The sequence below is a fragment of the Daphnia carinata genome, chromosome 7 (genome assembly GCF_022539665.2).
Source record: "Daphnia carinata strain CSIRO-1 chromosome 7, CSIRO_AGI_Dcar_HiC_V3, whole genome shotgun sequence".
NCBI classification, from domain to species: domain Eukaryota; kingdom Metazoa; phylum Arthropoda; class Branchiopoda; order Diplostraca; family Daphniidae; genus Daphnia; species Daphnia carinata.
Window position 1 is genome coordinate 8,663,391 of NC_081337.1, and position 20,440 is coordinate 8,683,830.

The 20,440-nt window shown below is 39.5% G+C and overlaps 10 protein-coding genes across 12 annotated transcripts; 1 reads left to right on the forward strand and 9 right to left on the reverse strand.

Annotated features, from left to right (window-relative positions):
- Positions 1-2,075: 2,075 nt before the first annotated feature.
- Positions 2,076-3,440, reverse strand: LOC130704024 (retinal rod rhodopsin-sensitive cGMP 3',5'-cyclic phosphodiesterase subunit delta-like). The gene is made up of 5 exons (XM_057525500.2): positions 3,096-3,440; positions 2,958-3,020; positions 2,754-2,889; positions 2,557-2,678; positions 2,076-2,487 (listed from the first exon to the last, which is right to left on the reverse strand). The coding sequence occupies exons 1-5, from the start codon at positions 3,134-3,136 to the stop codon at positions 2,406-2,408; spliced, it is 444 nt and encodes a 147-aa protein (XP_057381483.1). The 5' UTR covers positions 3,137-3,440; the 3' UTR covers positions 2,076-2,405.
- A 30-nt stretch (positions 3,441-3,470) lies between these two features.
- LOC130704093 (uncharacterized) lies at positions 3,471-6,174 on the reverse strand. Its single transcript, XM_057525581.1, has 6 exons — positions 5,907-6,174; positions 5,734-5,848; positions 5,600-5,673; positions 5,401-5,540; positions 4,611-5,340; positions 3,471-4,578 (listed from the first exon to the last, which is right to left on the reverse strand). Exons 1-6 carry the CDS (start codon positions 6,044-6,046, stop codon positions 3,801-3,803), a joined length of 1,977 nt encoding a protein of 658 aa, XP_057381564.1. The 5' UTR covers positions 6,047-6,174; the 3' UTR covers positions 3,471-3,800.
- Positions 6,175-6,542: 368 nt separating this feature from the next.
- LOC130703739 (protein artemis-like) lies at positions 6,543-8,182 on the reverse strand. Its single transcript, XM_057525192.2, has 5 exons — positions 7,974-8,182; positions 7,651-7,909; positions 7,144-7,585; positions 6,825-7,073; positions 6,543-6,760 (listed from the first exon to the last, which is right to left on the reverse strand). Exons 1-5 carry the CDS (start codon positions 8,095-8,097, stop codon positions 6,683-6,685), a joined length of 1,152 nt encoding a protein of 383 aa, XP_057381175.1. The 5' UTR covers positions 8,098-8,182; the 3' UTR covers positions 6,543-6,682.
- An 827-nt stretch (positions 8,183-9,009) lies between these two features.
- On the reverse strand, positions 9,010-9,794 carry LOC130704034 (pre-rRNA-processing protein TSR2 homolog). The gene is made up of 3 exons (XM_057525512.2): positions 9,654-9,794; positions 9,528-9,584; positions 9,010-9,432 (listed from the first exon to the last, which is right to left on the reverse strand). Exons 2-3 carry the CDS (start codon positions 9,532-9,534, stop codon positions 9,074-9,076), a joined length of 366 nt encoding a protein of 121 aa, XP_057381495.1. The 5' UTR covers positions 9,535-9,584; positions 9,654-9,794; the 3' UTR covers positions 9,010-9,073.
- Positions 9,795-10,413: 619 nt separating this feature from the next.
- On the reverse strand, positions 10,414-12,735 carry LOC130703758 (mannose-1-phosphate guanyltransferase beta-like). 3 transcript variants are annotated; one of them, XM_057525215.1, is made up of 7 exons: positions 12,575-12,660; positions 12,165-12,202; positions 11,828-12,054; positions 11,564-11,755; positions 11,311-11,466; positions 10,865-11,254; positions 10,414-10,771 (listed from the first exon to the last, which is right to left on the reverse strand). In XM_057525215.1, exons 2-7 carry the CDS (start codon positions 12,175-12,177, stop codon positions 10,640-10,642), a joined length of 1,110 nt encoding a protein of 369 aa, XP_057381198.1. In that variant the 5' UTR covers positions 12,178-12,202; positions 12,575-12,660; the 3' UTR covers positions 10,414-10,639. The 3 variants fall into 3 exon arrangements, with proteins under 3 accessions (XP_057381198.1, XP_057381207.1, XP_059352343.1); XM_057525224.2 differs by lacking the exon at positions 12,165-12,202 and having other exon boundaries at positions 12,575-12,735; XM_059496360.1 differs by lacking the exon at positions 12,165-12,202 and having other exon boundaries at positions 12,579-12,727.
- A 649-nt stretch (positions 12,736-13,384) lies between these two features.
- Positions 13,385-14,191, reverse strand: LOC130704053 (uncharacterized). Its single transcript, XM_057525536.2, has 3 exons — positions 14,083-14,191; positions 13,825-13,986; positions 13,385-13,763 (listed from the first exon to the last, which is right to left on the reverse strand). Exons 1-3 carry the CDS (start codon positions 14,138-14,140, stop codon positions 13,672-13,674), a joined length of 312 nt encoding a protein of 103 aa, XP_057381519.1. The 5' UTR covers positions 14,141-14,191; the 3' UTR covers positions 13,385-13,671.
- Positions 14,192-14,309: 118 nt separating this feature from the next.
- On the reverse strand, positions 14,310-15,704 carry LOC130703884 (uncharacterized). Its single transcript, XM_057525343.2, has 2 exons — positions 14,756-15,704; positions 14,310-14,617 (listed from the first exon to the last, which is right to left on the reverse strand). The coding sequence occupies exons 1-2, from the start codon at positions 15,420-15,422 to the stop codon at positions 14,571-14,573; spliced, it is 714 nt and encodes a 237-aa protein (XP_057381326.1). The 5' UTR covers positions 15,423-15,704; the 3' UTR covers positions 14,310-14,570.
- Positions 15,705-15,863: 159 nt separating this feature from the next.
- Positions 15,864-17,389, reverse strand: LOC130703812 (peroxisomal targeting signal 2 receptor-like). The gene is made up of 6 exons (XM_057525273.2): positions 17,221-17,389; positions 16,961-17,136; positions 16,783-16,896; positions 16,612-16,720; positions 16,341-16,534; positions 15,864-16,276 (listed from the first exon to the last, which is right to left on the reverse strand). The coding sequence occupies exons 1-6, from the start codon at positions 17,330-17,332 to the stop codon at positions 16,028-16,030; spliced, it is 954 nt and encodes a 317-aa protein (XP_057381256.1). The 5' UTR covers positions 17,333-17,389; the 3' UTR covers positions 15,864-16,027.
- Positions 17,390-17,479: 90 nt separating this feature from the next.
- Positions 17,480-19,132, forward strand: LOC130703748 (GDP-fucose protein O-fucosyltransferase 1-like). The gene is made up of 6 exons (XM_057525204.1): positions 17,480-17,635; positions 17,711-17,950; positions 18,022-18,213; positions 18,288-18,460; positions 18,548-18,781; positions 18,848-19,132. The coding sequence occupies exons 1-6, from the start codon at positions 17,536-17,538 to the stop codon at positions 19,049-19,051; spliced, it is 1,143 nt and encodes a 380-aa protein (XP_057381187.1). The 5' UTR covers positions 17,480-17,535; the 3' UTR covers positions 19,052-19,132.
- Positions 19,061-20,381, reverse strand: LOC130703826 (nucleoside diphosphate-linked moiety X motif 17-like). The gene is made up of 2 exons (XM_057525279.2): positions 19,462-20,381; positions 19,061-19,408 (listed from the first exon to the last, which is right to left on the reverse strand). The coding sequence occupies exons 1-2, from the start codon at positions 20,068-20,070 to the stop codon at positions 19,115-19,117; spliced, it is 903 nt and encodes a 300-aa protein (XP_057381262.1). The 5' UTR covers positions 20,071-20,381; the 3' UTR covers positions 19,061-19,114.
- Positions 20,382-20,440: the final 59 nt, after the last annotated feature.

A 20,440-nucleotide genomic window follows, 5' to 3' on the forward strand; every position in this document is an offset into this window, starting at 1 on the left:
TGAAAATTTAAAAAATCGGGAAGAGAGCGGGGAACGATGGGCGACCGCCGCAACGCCCGAAAGTCTCGCAGCTACTAGTGAAAAGGTGGGGTAGACGCGCGAAGAACACAGCGTCCGTCATCCACGTGCGTGAAAACGACAAGACCGACACCGAACGCTGAGGCGAACGAGAGACCCAATTGAACCGAGAAACATTGAAGAGCCGGTGCGCAAGCGCAAATGTTAACAGGAAAAAAAAAAGAGACTCACGAGAATTACACACACACACAAAGTAAAAGATAGAGTTTTTCTTTTCTTTTTAAAATAGCCAAAAACCTCATCGACCGTGTGGGTGGTGTTGGGTATCAGTTCCGTTTCATATCTACGCGGGAGATAAGAGGAAAGCACTAACAATGAAACTGGTTTAATCATCATCATCCTAATAAAGATTGTCTGCTTGTAATCACGTTGGCGTCTCATCTCATCACACTGACATTTCTCAACCAAAGAGAAGAGAACGAAAATTTCTCATTTTGCTATTGATGTTAAGAACTCCTTCTTCCGTCTCTTTTCGCTTATTTGTGTCCGTGCGCGCGCGCGCACGCCCTCCATAGACTGTTGTGTGTCGTCCATGAAAGTGAGCACACACAAAGAGCAGTGGCTAAAAGCTGTTGCTGATTGTGTCTCTGCGGGATCTCCTCCCCATAGAGAGCAACCATGGACCATCAGATTAAATCAAGGCGTGGCCAAAATCATTGACTACACGATGGCAAGTACATTGTATATCCCTCCCAAAGACATGGACGGCTGTCGTGTAAAAAAGAGAAAGCAAATAAAAATTCAGTCAACCAAACAGTAGACGGTAAAAACAATCGAGTAGTAAGGCCCTCAATTGAAGGCACGAAACAAAGCGAAAGGTGGGAGGATTTTCTCAAGTTCCAGAAATTCGGGTGAAGACTTACGGTGATTAATTGGACAGAGTGTTGGGTATGAGAATAACCGTGAAGGGAAACACGTAAGAAAAAAGGACAAGCAAACGAGGGAAGGCGATCTGTCTACATTCAATGGAGAAATCTAGCTATTTCATGCCCCCTGGATGGACCGCACGCACCCAATAAGGCTTACACAAGTCGAATGGTACTAATAATCCGGCTTGCAACCATTTGATCCGGGACACGCGCGCTGCGGTTGCCTTTAACTTTCCCGTTTTTTCCCCTTTTTCTTTTTTTTTAACCCATTCCTTTGAGTCTCTACAAAACTTTAAAAGCAAAATGACGCTCTAAAAATTTTTGCGGGGATACGAAACAAACTTCCTCCCACTGCTTCTGATACGGGAAAAAAAACTATGACAAAAATATGCTTGTCAATAACAGCCCACGACATTCTTAATAATAATATATAAAAAAAAACTATTTTTCTCTTTTTTTTAAGTCGGGGCTATGGATATTTGAAGTAGATGGATTGAGGCACTCACGAATAACATGCTACAACTTACTTATGTTCAGTCTCATCAAGGACGACACAAGAGTTTATTCTGTTCAAGTCAACATACGCCCAACTCCTCCCCACGGTTTCTGAGTGATGTCGCCTTTCATCTCGTCTTTCGAGCCTCCCCTCTTTGAATAAACACTTTTTTTTTGCCGTAAATATTCGTCCGTCCTTTCAGCAAGTCCCATAATTCAAACATTGTCCACAAAAGGGTTGGCGGGGTTGCTGCTGGACATGTAATTCACCAGTCAACTGTAATTGATGAACACGCGATTGCGAGAGCTCGAGGAAATCTAATTCTCGACTAGGGAGGGAAGGAGAGAGTTGAGGCTGTGGCATAATTGCATTTTGGATGGCTATCCATGTCAAGTAGACGACGGCAGATGCAAAGGATGTCGACAAGAGTAGTAGGTCACTATAATCCGCTCAATAACGACATCCACTTTGCCTATCGTTGATGTGTACACCCGCACAGCGCCATGACCATCATCCACCTTTTCGAACGGCACCACCATGTTCTTTATAGTAAATGCCTTCCATGTAACCCATCCTGATAGCCGAGGATTAAGGGTACCACCAACATGAGCTCAGTTTATACACCGATTGAGTTGAGTTTTATTATGTACTGACAGTCAACGGGTAAAACTTGGAGCGCAGGAATAACAGCGGCAGCAAATGAGATATTGACCGAGAAGTATGGCAGGTGATCGCAAACAAATAGCGTGTGTAGCGTGTATGTGTGAGCGGAATTGCATTGACCTTCGTGGAGAACCGAAATCGCTGCGTAAGGAGATGGCACACAATGTGAGGACTGTGTAAAAAGCGCATCATAATGCCAGTGTTCGCTTATCCCGATTGCCATAGCGACTTAACGGGACAACGTCAAACGAGGAAACGACTGAAAGAAGAAGAATAAAATGGAAAGGGAAGAGATCGAGTCAGACGTAGAACAGCCTCACTTTCGACGTGGAGACTAGAAGGTTGTCGTCGTAAAATTTGGTTTCGATTGTGACATTCCCACTACACAACAAAAAGATTTTGGCTTTACTTTTTACAAGCACATTTAACGATTTAAGTAGTTTTTTTTACTTTAAAATTTGTGCAGGCATCATTTGAGATTCTGGAGCAGCTTCAATTATTGATTGCCAGGTATTTGTGGAGTTGGGTATGACAAATCCGAAATCAAATGTCCATTCTTCCAACGCTCTCCCCTAAGTTAGCATGACAGATACTAAGCCATGTTGCTAACCACATTTTGCGCAGAATAAAAAGATGGAAGCACATACCTTGAATAACACTTTCTGTTCCAGTCGAAAGTTCTCCAAAGGTTCAATAGAAGAGAAGTTTATTTCCCGTGAAACTGCTCTGCAATTCAAAATACTTTTGGGTACTCGTGCTTCGTGCTCAACATCCGGCTGAGATCTAAAATTAGTTTATGAAAATTCCAACCATCAAGTATTCTTTCATTCATGCGAAAAACTTAAACTCACAAGTCATCGGTATTCTGCCAAAGCAGTTTGCCAGTGTCCACTTCCCGAAGGCTCATCCAGTTCCTGCAAGATAACCGAAAATTGTATTTTATCAGACGAAAACAGAAGTCATGCAAATGATGCACAAGATGAACTTACACTCTGAACCCCGACAAAATATCTTCGGCTTTGGACGGCATTGCGTATCGTGGCTTATTAAGATGTTCTCAGGCGCACAGCCGGTCGACACGAGGACGACGGCGACCAGCCAACCAGCCTTAACGTAATCTTACTTCAATTTACACTTTTGCAGTACTTTGACTGCAAGTCCGAATAGGATGAGTTCTCTCTCAAAAGTGTTTATGCCCACAACCCACACGCAGAGGGTAAAACTTTCAGTATAAGGATAATTGATTTGGTGGGCTTGGATCAATAGCAAGGTCCTCTAATATGTAGAGCCGCCAACGGTTACCCCGCCAAGTAACAACTTCCGATGCAATGTCAACAAAAAACCAATAAGGATGAATTCCGATAGACGTTGCCACTTTCATGTATTTCAAACACACAAAACACAACATGATGAAAGAAAAACCTTCTGATTCTGAGTTGAAACGAAACCAAGTCGTACACAAAGTCAAATTTTGTGTAAAAAAACTTTCTTTTTAAACTTAAGCCATAACAGTTCAATTGGGAAAAGGGAGAAAATATAAAAGTTAAATAAAACATAAAACCGAATAACGGTACACACTTCTTTTGAACGAAAGGATATTGAATACAATAAATGGTACACATTTTCTTCTTATAATTGTTCGTGGTTTGCACCAAAAGATTACTTTCTAAGAGCCTACATCAGTTTAGTAAAAATTAACCTTGTTTGGCTTGAGCACAGTTGCAATAAACAGTTGGCCAGCGTGAACCGGAATCTTCTTGGAACTTAATCATGTCATCCGGATGATGATGTTTGACGTGTTTTTCAATTATATCCGCCCAACAAGATGGGATTTGAAGACGTATTTTTGGCCAGCTTACAAGCTTGGGAAGGTCAGTTAAATTTTGTGCAGCGATAGTTTCGATAATAAATGGCTGCGTCTCTGAAAGTTGTTTCGGCAGGTCGTAAATGGTTTCGGAAAGCGATTTTTTGTTCAGAGGGAATAGAACATCCCCCTCTTCCTCGCCGGATGGCACCCGTTTGAGAGGACTTTTCTTGATATTAAGTCTTCGAACAGGAAGCGATTCACTCGTAAATTTCAAAGGCAAAGGTTTGCTAGCCAATCTTGAGCTCCTCCTACGTTCCAACTGCTGTTCTGGCGATCGGGTTGGCGTTTTCTTAAACACGAAAGAAACGGATGCCTTCGTGACCCGTTCATCTTGGGAAATGGTGGATGCTGTTACCGGCAAGAGATGTTCAATCTTTGCGTCGTTATCTTGTTTTGCTGTTAGTGATTCAGGATCAATAAAAAGTACGCCATCGTCTGGATTGAGTCCTGACTCTATTTCATCCATCAGCTCAACATCAGATAGGCTAGCTTCGCATCCCATAAGGTTACCTTCGATCGACTTTTTCAGTTCAGTATAGCTTTCTTCGTGCCTTTCTTGAGTCGGTGATTTGGGATAGTTCTCCACCGACGTCAAATTCTTTTGGAGGACCTGGGAGACTCAACATCTCGAAGATTTCTCAATTTGTTTTCTTCGATATAATTCAAAGTATCGTCACATGAAAAAGATTGTGTGGAATGTTTTTCGTCATCCGGAGAAAGATATAAAGCCAACTGACTTGATGAAGAGTGGGCAGAGCTTTGACACGAGTCAGTGTCAAGAAATAACTGTTTCCTAAGGTTACAGGAACGAGTGGGTGATCTAGTTTCAACGACGCTCCAAGAAGATGGCTGGGGCCGATGATGAGATCGAATGGTACGCAAGACATTCCGGCGCATTCGTTTCTCGGTTGGAGTTATGACAAACGGTGTAGGAAAGCGTAAACGGAGTGATTTTTGAAATTCGGCAAGCGGCGTCTGTGACGGAGTTGGAAAAATTGGTACAATTTCGGTTTGAGGCTTAGAGGGTACGCCAGTATCAATGGGCTCGGTTGCAGGAGGCGTCAGAGGAAACAAGCATCCAGCTGAAAGAGGCATTATACCCCTTATGGAAGCCACTCCTATGCAAACAGGTTGTGATGACTTTAACGGTGTTTCGGGTATAGCGGAAGGTTCGCTATTTACATGGTTGTCATTTTTTCTTTCCTCATTTTTATGGTTATTTTCAGCGTGGCTTCCATTTTCTTTTTCGTCGAAATGCTCGAGATAATTCATGTCTTCTTTTATTTGTTTACTTTCTTTTTTGGAGTCTTCAGCTGATTTTTGTGTTCCAACGGCATTGCAGTGTGATACTTCCAGCTCTACAGGTTCTTCATATAGTAAATCAATGTTATAGTAAGGATTTTGTTAAATTGAGAAAATATAACAACCTGTGACTTCATCACACAGCAATCTTTGCAAAATTGCTGCAGAACGCTGACGTGTAGTCATACATAGGGAAGGATGCATTGACAAACTATTCAGAAAATTACAAACTTGGAGTTCATACTCTTTTTGCGATTCAGCTTGCCTAAAATGATACATTTGTCAATGCCAAATGATAATTGTTGAACAACTATGAACATTTACCGTGATTGGAACACTACCAACTCAGCATACTTTGAGAACAATGGTGTAATCTTAATATCAAAATCTGGTATTGCCTAAAGAAATAACAAACATTAATAGCTCATTGAATTACCTTGAAAACATACAGTACCTACCTCTACAGAGGAGCTGTGAACTTCGTTCAAATTACTAATAAACTCTTTCAGTAGACTTATGCAGGTATTTAGATTTGGCAAAGATTGGATATTTACAATCTCTTTTCTGATTGACCTAAAATGATGTTGGGTTCAATTCTGTACTGCAAGTACCATTTGATGGGAAATGTTACCTGACCGACCGAATAATTAACTCTTCAAGTTGCTCCCGGAAGTCTTCATTTTTCAGTGAGGCTTCAATCAATTTATTAAAGGACACGAAAATGTCCTTAGACCAAGAAAATTCTGGGCACAGAAATCTAAAATTCATCATTTAAAAAACACGGAAATAGAGGCTTGAAGGAGCTACACTCAAATACGTCCAACTTTGTTTGGCTCGACCCAACACGTGCTTCTGCGTATCTGCTACTTTTTCATCTTTTGATTTTTGAACCAGCAAGGGAAGGGTTAATTGCGATGGCGCCAGTTTTACGCGGAGCTTACCACCCCAAAACGCAAAAAACAGAAACAAAAAAGAAACATGGAAAAGGAAAGGAAAGAAAAGAGATACAAGATAGGAAAAAAGATACCCAAGGGAATTTTCGCTGAGACAATCAGCTCCTGTTTCCTTTGCAAATTTGAAATTTCATTGTGTACAATAGGAAGAGATCACCTCTGCTGTAGGCTACGGCAGTTGTTAGTAAAGATCCCGATTCCTACCCAGACCGTAGGGCTAGACGCAAGAGCATAATTTCATATGGTGCATTTAAAAAAGTATCACAATTTGTTTCACAAAATGATAGCTGCACATTATTTTTTCGCAAGGAGTCATACAACTTGATAGATGGTCAAATAGTTAGTCAGTTAAATTCTCAAACAATATCGAAAATTTTTTTGGATCATTGCTTGATGTCCATGTATACTCAAGCTCCCTGTTTTTCCCTGTTGCACTGGAATATGACCCGTCAACCTAGGAATAATCTTCATTCTCACGCGAGCGGAACCGGTTGACGGGTAAAATAACTTTACAATTTAAAAGTTCTTGCATCTTGAAAATGAAAAAAAGGAGGTTTTAGTTTGATCGGAATGTTGACTGTCGTATTCATAAAAACCTTTTCTTTCGACACTTTGTTCGGTTTGGCGATGGGTGTAACTTTATGCGGTTGAAGGGTGTTTACCACATCTTGAATTTCCTCAAGCGAAGAATGCATGGAATAGAGTACTCGTTGGATTCCGCCTTCGTCAACAACTACTCTGTGATCGACGTTTTTCCCCTCCATTAGATGCCATTGGGTTGTTAGTCGAATCGTGAGCAACTTTTCAGAGTCTTTAAAACATAGCGACTGTTTTTTTGCTGACACCTGAAATTCAAAATATGAGACTTATAGCAATATACAGTATATGTCGCGTAGCAATAAGAGTAGTTCTGACCGTGCCTTCACCACACGCGTGAACGCTGGTCGTGTGCTGACGACTTATGGCGTTTCTTAGGTCAGTCAAATTTTTGTAGATTTTATGTTTAAATTCTGATATGTGAACTTGAATATTCAGTCTCCGATACACTTCAACAAATAAAAATTCTGCACCAAAACCTCGCCCAGCAAGGGAGAATAATACCTTGTGTTCTGGACTTTTAGAAATCCAGTTACTGACTAAAGCTATAGTCACATCAACACTTATTTGTCTGGATGGAAATATTTTTGCACTATCTGAACAAAATGTGCAGTCTAGGTAAACATGATCAATAGTTTTCAGTCCATATTCTGGTCTTGAAGGATTTGACATGAAGGCTTGCAACTTTCTGCAATCCCCCTTAGCTATCCTGAAATCACCAGTATAGAGGATAGTGCCAAAAGAACCTTCATATAAAAACCTAATATATAAAAAATTTAGTAATTTATGTCCAATGTCATTTGAAGAGGTGATTAAAGGCCCTACATTACACTGCCAGGACAATGGCCAGATGGAATTGTTGTCACACAAAAAGTTGTGCTCACATTACCGTTACAAGAATCACCAGGAAAATCTATTTTGATGGTATGATTCAATTCCAATGCTTTAAGGTAGCGACCTAGCTTTGAGTAGGTTGGCCATTCAGTAAGAATTTGTTTTGTTTTTTCACTGCAATAGATGAAGACACCAGGTTTAGTCTGCAGAGCTTGATACAAATCATGTGAATCCAGTCCTTTCATGTGATCTATGCAAATGCAGATAAAATCTATTAAAAAGGAATGACCATTACCACTATAAAAGGCATTTACCAGCATGACAATGAGAAAGGAATAAAGCCAGAGATGATTGTACGTCTAGAAAATAATCAACCGATATAAAAGGAATTTCGTCAATCACGCCCTGGAACATCTGGTCTTCGGAATGCTGTGCCATTCTGGTTATTAGCAGTATATTGTTGTCTAGGAATGCTGGTAACCTAGGTTATATAGAGTTCCCAAACCCTTTGGGTTGAGTGATTTAATATATCTGGCTCGAATCGTACATTGCGCAACCTCAAAGTTTCCCTCGAAAACCAATTGCCGCCTGCTATCCTACTACATTGTTGCCAGTCGTTGAAATTAAATAATTTTAATTTTATTTTAGTATTTGAGACTTTGTAAATATATTACAAATAAATGGGCATCAGTGACTTGTGAAAAAGAACTTGTTTCATTTTCATTATTTTATTCAGCTAGCATTACACATATGCCAACTTTCTCACTTCGCTACACACACGGTGACAGTTTTTTCACGCAAATAAAATTAATCTATCTTTCACATTAACAAATTTTTTTAAAGAGATGATTAAAGCTCCAAGCATTTTATAATCACAAGATAACATCACCTCAGTTTGGAAAGCTATTTCCCATGCAGCAACCGAGTCTCAAGATGAACAGTTCATCGAATCTCTAGGCTTCGCATTCTAAAATTCGCCTTTCAATCATCATCGGTAAATGTTCGTCTTGCAACCAAAATCAAGAAAGAGCTTCATATTGAAAACTTATTAACATGATTAAAAGCAGATTAGACAGAATTGTCAAAATTGCTTACGTAATTTCAAATTCAATTCCTAATCACTAGCTTCTACCATCTTGACGCGGTAACAGACGAAACACAATTGGACTGCTATTGTGGGCGACTAGCGGAGAAACCTGGAAAATACTAGTGGTGGTAGCTATGTTCATATGCAAAAACACTATCGCCAAATTTCAAAACAAAAAGTATTATTTGGTTTTTAAAAAATTATTATTAAAATAAATAAATAAAATTATGAAAAATTATTTTATTTAATTTTAGAAAACAAAATACATTTAAGTATTGTATTAAGTTCAGATTAAGTCTGAATCTTTACAGTACACTGATCAAATTTTCAGTGTTTTTTACCCTTTGATACTGTTACCCAACCATCTTCATCAGGCTCATTTCTAGTTGATTTCCTTGAGGTATCCAAATCTTCTCTTTGATTTTGCAAAGAGCCTTCAAGATCATTGTCTTCCTTCAAAGTAGAACTGTCATGATTTGAGGCAGTTTTGGAGAGATGAACAGAGCTGCCTTTAAATTTCTTTAATTCTAAAATGACCTCTTCTTCTTTTCCATCCTTGATTAACTGGAAGTATTTACACAAGCTCTCCCCCATTTCTTCGAGACTGCCATCTTCACACAAAGTGTTGAATTCATTATTCATAAGATCTTCCATGTACTCTGCAACTTCCTGAACCAAAACATTGTCTACAAATATTTTTAAAAATCTTTTAGTGACTCCTCATGAAAGTAAATTGCAAAAGACTACCATTTTCTTTAAAAAAATTCTCAACAACAGTTACCATCCATTTTGCTATTTCTCTGCTCTGTGTTCCACCCAACTGGTGCTCCACTGCAAGCTATGATAACCAGAAAACAAACTGAATCATTCGAAAAGTTATAATAGGGAAAAATATTCAAAAATATACCTGCAGTGCAGTCCAATTATTAAAGAGAGTTTCCACTACTGTCGAAAACAAACTCATGCTTGCAAATTCAAGAACATGTGTCACGTTGTCAGAGGTGTAAGCAGACGACGAACAAAATGAAAACATGATCGACAGTCGGTCAGTACGGAAGGCAAACTAATACACATGAAAGCAAGTTTTTGAGTGAATCGTTTGCTAGGTGTCAGTTGCTGTATTTGTCCCATACATCTTTTCTAGTGTTTTAATGCAGTCAAACAATTTAAGGAATTTTTTGGACAAATGGCCGGGTAAAAAATATCTGGGTATCTATCGATTCCTACCCATCTTCTTTGCATTAGGCGCTGCTCTGGAGTTTTCTATGATACATTGGAAAGTGGGATCAACAAATTTCTGTATGTCCTAATTATTAAATAATTGTCCTGTAAGTTATGTTTAAAAAATTTTTTACTTTACCTCAGATTCTACATTCAAGAAGCACCAAGCAGAAAATTTAGCAAAGAAAGCTTTAGGTCTTGAGTGAAGAACAAAATGCCAGCAGGAGTAAGTTTGCCTACATACCTCAAATTCTTTGCTGCTTCTATGCTTGCCATGATGGCAGGATCCCAAACTATCCATGTAATATATCATCCATTGGAAGGAATGGATATTTTAGTACAACAAGAAATTGAAAGACTGAAGAAAGCACCATTGCAGACCGAAACAAGTAGTAGTACTTAAATAACTGTGTATTTCAACATCATTTGTTAAAGAAAATACATAAAAAACTGTAGGAATGTTTTGTATTCTGCAAGTGGTCAGAATAGCTATTCATATTGTAGATACACAGCAGATAACCCTGACCAAACCACATTTCCCAAACTTGTACCAATTTTTTTTTTTTTTTTTTTTTTTTTTTTTTTTTTTTTAAGAACAGAAGGAGAACAAGGCACAAAGTAAAACATGTATCTTAAAAACAAAACAAAAAAATTATGCTTGTAAATTGTAGTTCACATAATAATTTGTGGTTCAGGGACAGAGTCAGATATGGCTTTATGGGGAAGAACTTTGCCTCCATTGATGTAAATCTCATCTTTGACGATGACGTCTTCGCCTAGAACGGTGACATTTTCGAGTCGGACCTGGTAGGAATTCAAAGGTAAATAGTAATAACCAACGAACTGGTAAATAAAATTTAAAAAATAGACAAGACCAATGACGTTAATTAAACATACCCATCGTCCGACAACACATTTCCATCCAACTATGCAAGAGTCTAGCCACGAATGTGATTTGATTGTTGCATCTCGTAGGATAGTACACCGCTTGACGCAAACACCATCTTCGATTACTACTCCCGGCCCAATAGTTACGTTCGGGCCTATTCGGCAGTTCGCACCAATAACTGCTGTCGGGTCTACTAATGAGTTGCCCACAGCCCCGGGACCCGTGTACAGCATAGAAGGGTTTTTTTCACGCACAGATTTCAAGTAAAGAGATGTGCCTGTAATAAAATCCTTAGGCTGTCCAACATCCATCCAAAACCCTTGTAACTCGTATGCAAACAATTCGGCTTCATTTGCCATACAGGGAAATACTTCCTTTTCAATACTCATGGGTCGTAACTAAAGTAACTAAAAATTTTGTTATCACTTTTTTTTTTAAAGCACAATGTTATTACCTCAATGCGCTTCATGATAGAAGGATTAAAGATATACATTCCTGCGTTGATTTTATTGGAGACGAATTCTGTTGGTTTTTCTACAAACTTTTCGATTCGGCCTTGATCACTGTAGACAACCACACCATATTTGGAAGGTTCCTCCACCTTCGTTACCTAAGATAGATAAATTTAGTGATTTATTACATTTTTTTTTGTCGTCAGATAAACGCTTAAGGTGGAAGAAACAGTTGCAATCCTTCATCACACTCACCACTATGGTGCCCTCTTTGCCGTGAGCCTTATGAAAATCTACCATTTCCTTGAATGGGAAATCACATATGACGTCCGAATTGAGAACGAAGAAAGGTTCATCGCCACAGGCTAGAATATCCTTGGCTAGCGCCAAAGGACCGGCAGTACCAAGAGGTTCCGTTTCATGCGAAAATATAAGCGTAATTCCCAACTAAATGGCGCGAAAAACAAGGAGTTAAAATTAAACGGGCAAATTTACTGCTCATACGTTTAAGAATGAGACCTTGTCCGTTTCGGCCCTTAGTTCACTCTCCATTTGCTCAGCTCTATATGAGACAGCCAAAACAACTTGAGTGACTCCAGCTTCAAGCAATGCTTCAATCTGATGCATAAGCATTGGTTTATTGGCAAACTCAACTAAAGGTTTGGGTCTACTGAGTGTGAGAGGGCGAAGGCGTGTTCCATACCCTCCAACCAGAATAAGAGCCTTCATTGTGCCGAGCTTTACATCTGTAAAATATGGAGTACATGTAATTTCAACAATCAAGCTAAATCAAGTTGCGCGCGAAGTTTAATATAGTTTTGTGGCAATAGCCACCAAACTATATTAAATAAATTACCTTTTCCTCCCATGCTGGTGTAGATATTGCTATAAATGCTGAAAAGCACACAAGGAAAAAGCTGATCTAGTTGCGAGAAACATAATACAGGGTACTATATACATGATAGCTACACAGAACTAGAAACGTGTAAACTATTTCAGATAATGCACTACCAAGACATTTCATTGCCATTATAACAAACTAACACAACTTAGGAAACCCAGTCAAACACATAAACTGATGTGCTACGCGGTTCACAGAGCAAGACATGTGAAAGAGAGGTCAAATGAAGCGACTCTTGTCAGGCTTGAGAAATAACGATCCTCTCACCCGAGGTAAGTAAAGCATGAAATTTCAAACATATATTCGGTATATGACAATATATATACGTTCGGAACTTATTTGGAACGGAGAAACATTTTACTTACGTACAGAAGATGAAGTGATCTTTTCCAACTGGTTCGTGAAGGAAAACAGTCTGTTTTGCCACGTATTCGATTGATAGTTTGATACGCCTTTCCTCACGTAAGCTTTTTTGACACTTCGAAGTTTACACGTAAACTGTTTCTGTAGCCACAGGGTTGCAGACGACACACCACCATCATATATCGATTGCGGATGGAGCGATATGTTAACGTAAAAGTAGCAAATATTTAAGCAGCGATTCGATCGGTTTCATTTTGAAAAATATTTTTTACTCGTCTGGCTAGTTAAACTGCGGTTGTCCACTGTGCATTTCAACTTTTTTGTTCATTTTAAAAAATTTACACTTTCAGTTTGCATGCAGATAGCTGCCATGGGAGCCCATAAATCGAGGGAAAATAATATTGCCAGGCCCTTTGATTTATCAAGCGGGAAGCAACATCAGTCTAGAAATATTTTATTTTTGACTCTCTAGTGGGAGCAATGACGTTTCGATCTATTTCTTTATTTCTCATGTTGTTTGTAAACAACTTCAATGAGAAATAACGGCACGTTTTCTATATTATAGCAAATCGAAAACGTTACAAGTTGGTGGAAATTTCTAATGAAACAATCAATACGAGAAAATGTTAAGATAATACTTTCCCTTGACTTCAGTAAAAACGCAAAAAAATTATTTGTCACAAAAATTTCGGAAGATAGGTATAAATAGATTTCGTTTTGGTTATCACTGATCAGGCGGCCACAAGAATGATGACGTGCAATTCCGCTCTCACAACCATGGTGAACAAACCAACCAAGTTTTAGTTGAATAATTTTATTTGTTTTAACCAAGTTTATTTTCAGTGACCATTACTATGACTGACACAGACCGTACGTTCCTTATGAGTAAAAAAATCAGAAAAGTTATTGCCATTGCCATCTTTACTGTGAAGTGTTTTACCAACAATCGTAATTACTCAGCCGGATCCGACCTTGCATGTTGAGACTGGCAAACTGGTTGGAGAATTTCGACTAGCCGATAGCCTTCCTGAGATAACTACCAAGAAGAATTAAGCGAAAAATCACTTTACCATTGTACCCCAGGGTTAACCCCAAAACATCAAGAGACATAGGAAATGGAAGGCGTGTTATCGTGGAACTGTAGGGATGGTAAAGCCAATGTTCCATCATCGCCCGTTGCTTGTCTCTGGCCTGAATCGACAAAAGGAAAGAAATGCATAAATTTTACCCCTCGCTTAACTAGGAATCTCACCGGTATTAACGATTTTCAGGAAGACGATGAAAAAATAAAGAATTTGACCATCAACAACTTCGATATTGTAAGGAATAGTAGTGTCTCCGCACAGCTGGAAATGCTGGAGGAACGTCCAACTAGGGAAAAACTGGTCTCTTGTTTTGTTGATGCCACGGCCCACTAAAAAACAAACGGAACAATGGTTCGAGGAAGGGTCGAGAAAAAGAAACAAAGAAACATTCCCTTTGCAAACTATCCCCAATAGGGAAGTCATACCGACATAAGGCAATGGCAAGACGAATTTCAGCTCCAAGGATACGGTCGCTTCAACCATCAAGGACACAAGCGTGAGCGATTCTGTAAAAAAGTAGAAACTAGTAGATGTGAACAAAACACACAACACTGAAATTACAATTTCGAAATCACCATTTATATTGAGTACCAAAAGTTGCAAAGTCATTTTGTACATGGAAAATTTTCACATACTTTGCTATGAAAATCAGTGATTCAATATGAACCAACACTTTGTTATGTAGATTTTTGTGTCTGATGCTGCTGAGTTAACATGTTTTAAGTTTATAAATTTACGATCACTTATGGGTTTGGAGCTAAGCCCAAAGGGAAAAGTTTCACACCTGAGCAAGTCGGTTCATGTTTCATTCTTTCACCTCATTCATGGAGTCATCAACTACCTCATGGGCACCAAGTGATCCATATCTCTCAGCTATGGACATGTTGACAAGGTGCAGGATATTCGCAACATCTCAATCAGTTGGGCACATTTGGTAGATGAAGATGTTCTCCCAGTCGACTGTAAGACAAAAACAAGCCCAGGCATAACACAAAAGCACTGTAGGAGGAAAAATCAATTGCCGTAACTCAGACATTATGAAAGAAAAACGTTAAAATGAAATTATGAATATATCGATAAAACGGCGCAAAATCTAACCGACTTGACGAGTGTTACAATGCAGAGACAAAAGGAAACGGTCCAAACTCTTCAGATCGTCATCTTCATCTCGTGATGAGGGGCGAAATTTCTTGTGGGCTTGAGATATGCTGGAATCTTCCATGCCACAATCACATCTGTTGGACGGCAAACAACCACAACGATGACGTTTCGAGGCTGCCGTTACGCTAGGAAGGGGCGTTGAAGGTCTTTCCAAGTCCATTTCTTCCTCGACCGCCATTTGCTGAACGCCATCCGCCATTTTGTGTGCCGACGTCGCCATTTTATTCTCTCCTTCCCTTCCCAGCTCGTCGTGTGTAGCCGTTTCCAAGAACAGCAAGGGCTTCAATTCCTTCCACCTCTTCTGACGTTCCATTTGACGACATTTGACCTCAGACTGGGCGAAAATAAAGGCATTGTGAAGTAAAACCTCTCGTCGCAAGTCGTGCTGCTTCCGCGACGCAATTTTCGCTTTGGTGAAGCGCTGGATCCAACGGGAAAGTTCCTCGGTCGTGTACCGTCGTTGTTGCTGAACGCCAGGCTCTTCTCTCGGCTCGGCAAACTTACAAGAAGGTTGGGTTGTTTGATAAGTGACTTGACATAGGTCAGAGTTATACTGAGCTCGAATACACTTGTTTACAGAGAAATTCAAGCTTTTCTGACCCATTACAATACGTTTCACACCCGCCCCTTTCTCTTTGTTTGCTAAATTAAAGCCCAAAATTGGCTCCAGTCACCCGTTAACACGTAATGATCTTAATTACGATCTCTCTCCAAAACTCGTTCTGGGGAAGTTGGGGTTTACCTAGTCGTCTCGTAAAATGATTGAAGAGCACTCGTGAAGTTGATTCTTCTCCGGAACACACGAGATTCGAGGGATGGCAGGACAAACGCTGAAAACGACTACCAACAAGAGCTTTCACAACAGTGTGGCGTCAGTGAAAGCTGGAAGGGTTTTTCCTCAATAGTATTCCTACACCTCAAGCGCGAACGCCACCTGGAAATACTTGTTCTTGACAAAATAGTTCCTATTCCCTCCGGGCAAATTTTCTCGAGGAAAACCGACAAGATAGAGAAGAAATGAAACTAGGGGGAAAAAAACAGAATTAAAAAAAAAAAATTCATTTATTTGTATTCGGATTCTCAATATAATTCTCAATACATTTTATAATTATGCAATAGGTAATAACAACTTGTGGAGAGTTGCACAAAAACTTGTAAGAATACCCGCCATCATTTTTGGCGCGAATTTTGTGCCAAATAATATCAGCTCTAGACAGTGTTCAACACAGACGGTGGGGTATAAATGGAGACTGTACGATCCCAGGAACAATCCGCCATTTTGTCTGGTGTTAGGCAGCTAAAATCGAGTCCATAAACAAACTCACGATGATGAGCAAATACTTCTGGTTGAAGACGACGTGTATCCCAAACACGTGTTGTCATATCATAAGAGCAAGATGCCAACAGGTGTGCTTGATGGGGCGAAAAACGCAGCCTTTTAACGGCATATTCATGCCCCTAGGAAAATTAAACTTTAGTCACAGGTTTTATTCTAATAAATGTTATAATGTCTGGAAATTACAATGAGTTCAAAGCATGGAGTACTGGTGTTCCTCAAATCCCACGCTCTCACCCTGCCGTCTACGCCTCCTGTTGCGATGACGTTACGGTCATACTTGGACCAGTCACATGCCAAAACTTCTGATGCATGGGCTGTTAGCTTAACAACAGGCTGACCTGGTTTAGTGCTGTTCCACACACACAAAGTATGATCACCTTTGAAATACAGACGGTTATTGCGGGTTACTACTGATTTTTCGGCAACGATATTTTTCCTTATTCCGTTTCCTCACCTGATACGGAAGCAAAGCAGTTCGGTAAATGTGGAGACCAAGAAACATTATAGACTAGATCAGAATGTCCTATGAAAGTACAAAGACTATTGGTGCCCTTAGGGTCCCACTGCAATAAAAATTATAATTAAACTATTCTCTTTCAACAAGCAATTGCTAAGCTTGTTATACCAATTTGACACTCCTGTCCCATGAGGAACTCAGCACAAGTTGTTGCTGTCTTGTTTGATTCCAGTCCAAGCAACACACTTCTCTTGAATGTTCTTTCCACACAAGCTTTGGCACCTAATATTCCAATAATATATTATTTTAAAAGATTTGTTTGGTACAATGAACATTATTGAAATACTTCTGGGGTTTTCAAGTCCCACAGTTGGATTCCTCCATCACCTGAGGCTGTTAGTACTATATCAGGATGATCTTCAGCAAATGCCAAATCAAAAAGCCCATCAGTCCATTGACTCTGAACAGCTAGTGTTAAGTGATTGCTTGGGCTTAGGTCAAGGATGAAAAGAAATCCCGACCCTTGGTAAATTTCGCCATTAATAAGTATCAGTCAAAGTTTTTCAATGTATAATGGTTGCTAAGTATTTTTTTTTCTTCTACTACCTGAAAGTCCATAATTTTTTGAAGCTACACAAGCGATTCTTCGTTCGATGAATGGTGAAAACTTAACGGAGTATCCGTGGCAATCGTTCAAGGGAAAAGAAACAAGATCCATGATTTAATTTTTTGTCTTTGCGATACTTTTCTGTACAAGTTCTTTTGGCATGAAGATACATGATCAGAGAATTTTTTTTTTGTTTATCTGTCATCCGGATGGAAGCCATCTAACAAACAAAGTACGAACTACTAGGATCGCCATCTATCATATGTTTGTCAGTAGCGTTTGAAATTTCAGAAGTAACATAAAAGGGTACAGACATGATGTTAAAATTACTTATTCACGTTCTTTTTTCTGTATCTGTATCCGCAGGTGTGGACATAGATCCGAATGGATATATTCTCTACTGTCCATGCATGGGTATGAAATTGCTTATATTTTCCATTTATTTCCATAATTTGAATTTAAAAATTTCATTCTTGGCTATCTTTACAGGAAGGTTTGGTAACCAAGCGGACCACTTTCTTGGGTCACTTGCATTTGCCAAAGCCCTTAACAGAACACTTGCCCTCCCACCATGGGTAGAATATAGGTTTGGGGAACCTAAATCAGTCCAAGTTCCATTTTCTCATTATTTTGAATTGGAACCTCTTTTGAAGTTCCATCGTGTTGTTACAATGGAAGAATTTATAGCAAACATAGCTCCTAAAGTCTGGCCTCCAGGGAAACGAACAGGTACATTGTTCACCCGTTATGTTTCTTACTTTAATTACTATTCATTTTAATACAGAAAAATTATATTACAGCATTCTGCTACATGGCGAGAGGCCAGGGTACAGACTGCAATGCCAAGGAAGGAAACCCCTTTGGGCCCTTTTGGGATACTTTCAATGTAGATTTTGTTCAATCTGAGTTCTATGGGCCATTAAACTATGATGTACATCACCAAGACATGGCTAGAAAATGGAACAGTAGATACCCACCACAAAAGTCACCAGGTATAGGTTAGATGAAATAAATGTTTTATCAGTTAAGTTAACTAGGCTTCTGTTTATTTAACCTTTTTCCTCAGTACTCGCATTTACCGGAGCTCCAGCTAGCTTTCCCGTTCAGCTAGAAAACAAGGACTTACAAAAATTTCTTGTTTGGACTCCGCGCATAGCCAACCGAGCAATAGATTTCATCCGTAATGTACTTCCAATCGGATCATTTGTTGGAATCCATTTGCGAAATGGCGTTGACTGGGTTAGTATGGCTTTCTAATTAATATATTTTCCGACGAAAACCTTTCAATCCCTTGGGTTAACTAAACATTTGCTCTTCCTACAATAGTCAAAAGCCTGTGAACACCTAGAGCACAGCCCGAATTTGTTTTCTGCTCCTCAGTGTTTGGGTTACCGCAACGAGTTTGGAATTGCATCGCAAGATATGTGCTTCCCGACACACGACGCAATAGCAAAACAAGTAAAACTCGCCGTCAAGGAGTACCATGCGAAATCGGTGTTTGTCTCTTCCGACAACGACCATCTCATTCCGTTTTTGACCAAAGCTTTGAAGCGAATGGAGGTTGCTTTACATAATTTTTTTAGGGGCCATAGAGCAGTTTCTTCTATAATTTATTTTTAAATCCAGGTTACTGTTCACAAGTTAGCCAATCCAGAACCTCATGTCGATCTAGCCATATTGGGACGAGCAAACTACTTCATTGGCAATTGTATTTCGTCATTTACAGCATTTGCCAAACGTGAGCGAGACGCTAATGGTTTGCCGTCTGGCTTCTGGGGATTTCCTTCAAACAGGGCAAGTGCAACCAAACAAAAGCATGAAGAGTTGTAGATGAAACGTTGAACAAAACCGAAATAATCTCGTGTGTATAAACTTTGAAGTGATTATAACTGTTTACAATTTCGATCCGTACTCGTTGGTTTTGTTCTGATTCCATTTCATCCACTGCTGAAGAGCGAATCTCGTTCCCCACGTAAGCCGCTCAATGTCTAAAAGAGAAGAATCTGGCGGAGGAGCGATTGCCTCTACGATCGGTCCAGTTTCAATGCTATACTGCTCATTTTTTCCATCTACATATTGTAGAACAGACAAATGCTTGGGTATATCTTCTACTGAATGTCCAGTTGAAAGTTTTTCCACAAATGAGAAGGGAAGCCACATGGCAGCATCTGTTTCTTCAGGATCCAACTTTAGAAAACCAAATCAAATTTTGGTAACAATTATGTGTACAAAATAAGTACCTTGATTAGTTCAGTTAGTTCTCTAGATGACAGTTTACTAGTTAGAACCAAGTAGATAACAAGGTGCTGCCTCATTGGCTGGCCAAACTCCAACTTGTGGGGATAAACTGATTCCCATAGTCCTAGCAAGTGATGATCGGTGTCTTTTAGCTCCAGTCCTGTCTCTTCTTTTAACTCTCTCAGTCCTGCACCAAGTAATGTTTCCCCAGGTTCTATATGCCCACCTGGTGGCACCCATACACCTGGAAATGTTCTCATGTGAGGTGCCCTTCTGGTAACAAGGACACATTGATCTGAACTAGCCAATAAAACTGCAACTCCAATTCCAACACCTTTGTCTTTTGATTCCTGGGATAGGGTGGCTTTGTTCGTCATTTTGTAGACTGGACATTCTGATGCATGTCTCAATAGAATAGCATTTGTATCATCAAACGAAGTCAGCTCATGAACGACGAATCCGTCTTTTTCTTGAGTTAATCCAACGTATCCCGAGCCTTTGTCAGCGAACCCGAAGAACTTGACAATACATTCTCCAAATTTTGCCAAAATTCGTTGGCTGCTTGTTTTTTTTAGGTAAACTTGCACTTTAGGAATTTTGGGAGAACTCATTTTTTTTTAAACGTAACTTTGGAACTGTTATGTTCTAATATCATAGCGGTGAACTGTGGCCAGCCATTTGATAAAGAATTAGATTTTGATTGGTCACCTATGATTATGAAAACAAATATTATTGCTGCCTGCCACTGTCAAGAACTACTCGTCGAGAAGAAAGTGTTCCGGCAGGGCAGAGCGTCAGCAAACTATGTTTATTTAGCCTTCGTAGAGATTGGGTTCGCATTGCATAAACTGCAACGCTATGGCCTTTGGTATTGTTATTCTGGACATGAAAAGTCTTGTGCAACACGACAACAAAAATAAATGAATGTTAAAAAACGTACTGTACAGCGTACTGTCATACTAATCCAGATGGCGCTACATG

Coding starts and splice junctions, on each gene's coding strand:
- LOC130704024 (XM_057525500.2), bottom strand. CDS start 3,136: ATGCCGTCCAAAGCCGAAGATATTTTGTCGGGGTTCAGAGT. Junction 3,021..3,095: donor ATTTTGTCGGGGTTCAGAGT/GTAAGTTCATCT, acceptor GTTATCTTGCAG/GAACTGGATGAGCCTTCGGG. Junction 2,890..2,957: donor TGGCAGAATACCGATGACTT/GTGAGTTTAAGT, acceptor AACTAATTTTAG/ATCTCAGCCGGATGTTGAGC.
- LOC130704093 (XM_057525581.1), bottom strand. CDS start 6,046: ATGATGAATTTTAGATTTCTGTGCCCAGAATTTTCTTGGTCTAAGGAC. Junction 5,849..5,906: donor TTAATTATTCGGTCGGTCAG/GTAACATTTCCC, acceptor ACATCATTTTAG/GTCAATCAGAAAAGAGATTG. Junction 5,341..5,400: donor GCTGTGTGATGAAGTCACAG/GTTGTTATATTT, acceptor TACTATATGAAG/AACCTGTAGAGCTGGAAGTA.
- LOC130703739 (XM_057525192.2), bottom strand. CDS start 8,097: ATGGCACAGCATTCCGAAGACCAGATGTTCCAGGGCGTGATTGACGAA. Junction 7,586..7,650: donor CATTGTCCTGGCAGTGTAAT/GTAGGGCCTTTA, acceptor TTTATATATTAG/GTTTTTATATGAAGGTTCTT. Junction 6,761..6,824: donor ACAAAGTGTCGAAAGAAAAG/GTTTTTATGAAT, acceptor TTCATTTTCAAG/ATGCAAGAACTTTTAAATTG.
- LOC130703758 (XM_057525215.1), bottom strand. Junction 11,756..11,827: donor TAAGGGCCGAAACGGACAAG/GTCTCATTCTTA, acceptor CGCGCCATTTAG/TTGGGAATTACGCTTATATT. Junction 11,467..11,563: donor GCAAAGAGGGCACCATAGTG/GTGAGTGTGATG, acceptor TATCTATCTTAG/GTAACGAAGGTGGAGGAACC.
- LOC130704053 (XM_057525536.2), bottom strand. CDS start 14,140: ATGGTTGAAGCGACCGTATCCTTGGAGCTGAAATTCGTCTTGCCATTG. Junction 13,987..14,082: donor CTTGCCATTGCCTTATGTCG/GTATGACTTCCC, acceptor TTTGTTTTTTAG/TGGGCCGTGGCATCAACAAA. Junction 13,764..13,824: donor CCTGAAAATCGTTAATACCG/GTGAGATTCCTA, acceptor TTGTCGATTCAG/GCCAGAGACAAGCAACGGGC.
- LOC130703884 (XM_057525343.2), bottom strand. CDS start 15,422: ATGGGTCAGAAAAGCTTGAATTTCTCTGTAAACAAGTGTATTCGAGCT. Junction 14,618..14,755: donor TTGTAACACTCGTCAAGTCG/GTTAGATTTTGC, acceptor TTTGTCTTACAG/TCGACTGGGAGAACATCTTC.
- LOC130703812 (XM_057525273.2), bottom strand. CDS start 17,332: ATGGATCTTGTTTCTTTTCCCTTGAACGATTGCCACGGATACTCCGTT. Junction 16,897..16,960: donor GGGACTTGAAAACCCCAGAA/GTATTTCAATAA, acceptor TTGGAATATTAG/GTGCCAAAGCTTGTGTGGAA. Junction 16,535..16,611: donor CTGCTTTGCTTCCGTATCAG/GTGAGGAAACGG, acceptor TGTATTTCAAAG/GTGATCATACTTTGTGTGTG.
- LOC130703748 (XM_057525204.1), top strand. CDS start 17,536: ATGATGTTAAAATTACTTATTCACGTTCTTTTTTCTGTATCTGTATCC. Junction 17,636..17,710: donor TCTCTACTGTCCATGCATGG/GTATGAAATTGC, acceptor CTATCTTTACAG/GAAGGTTTGGTAACCAAGCG. Junction 18,782..18,847: donor AAGCTTTGAAGCGAATGGAG/GTTGCTTTACAT, acceptor TTTTAAATCCAG/GTTACTGTTCACAAGTTAGC.
- LOC130703826 (XM_057525279.2), bottom strand. CDS start 20,070: ATGAGTTCTCCCAAAATTCCTAAAGTGCAAGTTTACCTAAAAAAAACA. Junction 19,409..19,461: donor AACTAACTGAACTAATCAAG/GTACTTATTTTG, acceptor GGTTTTCTAAAG/TTGGATCCTGAAGAAACAGA.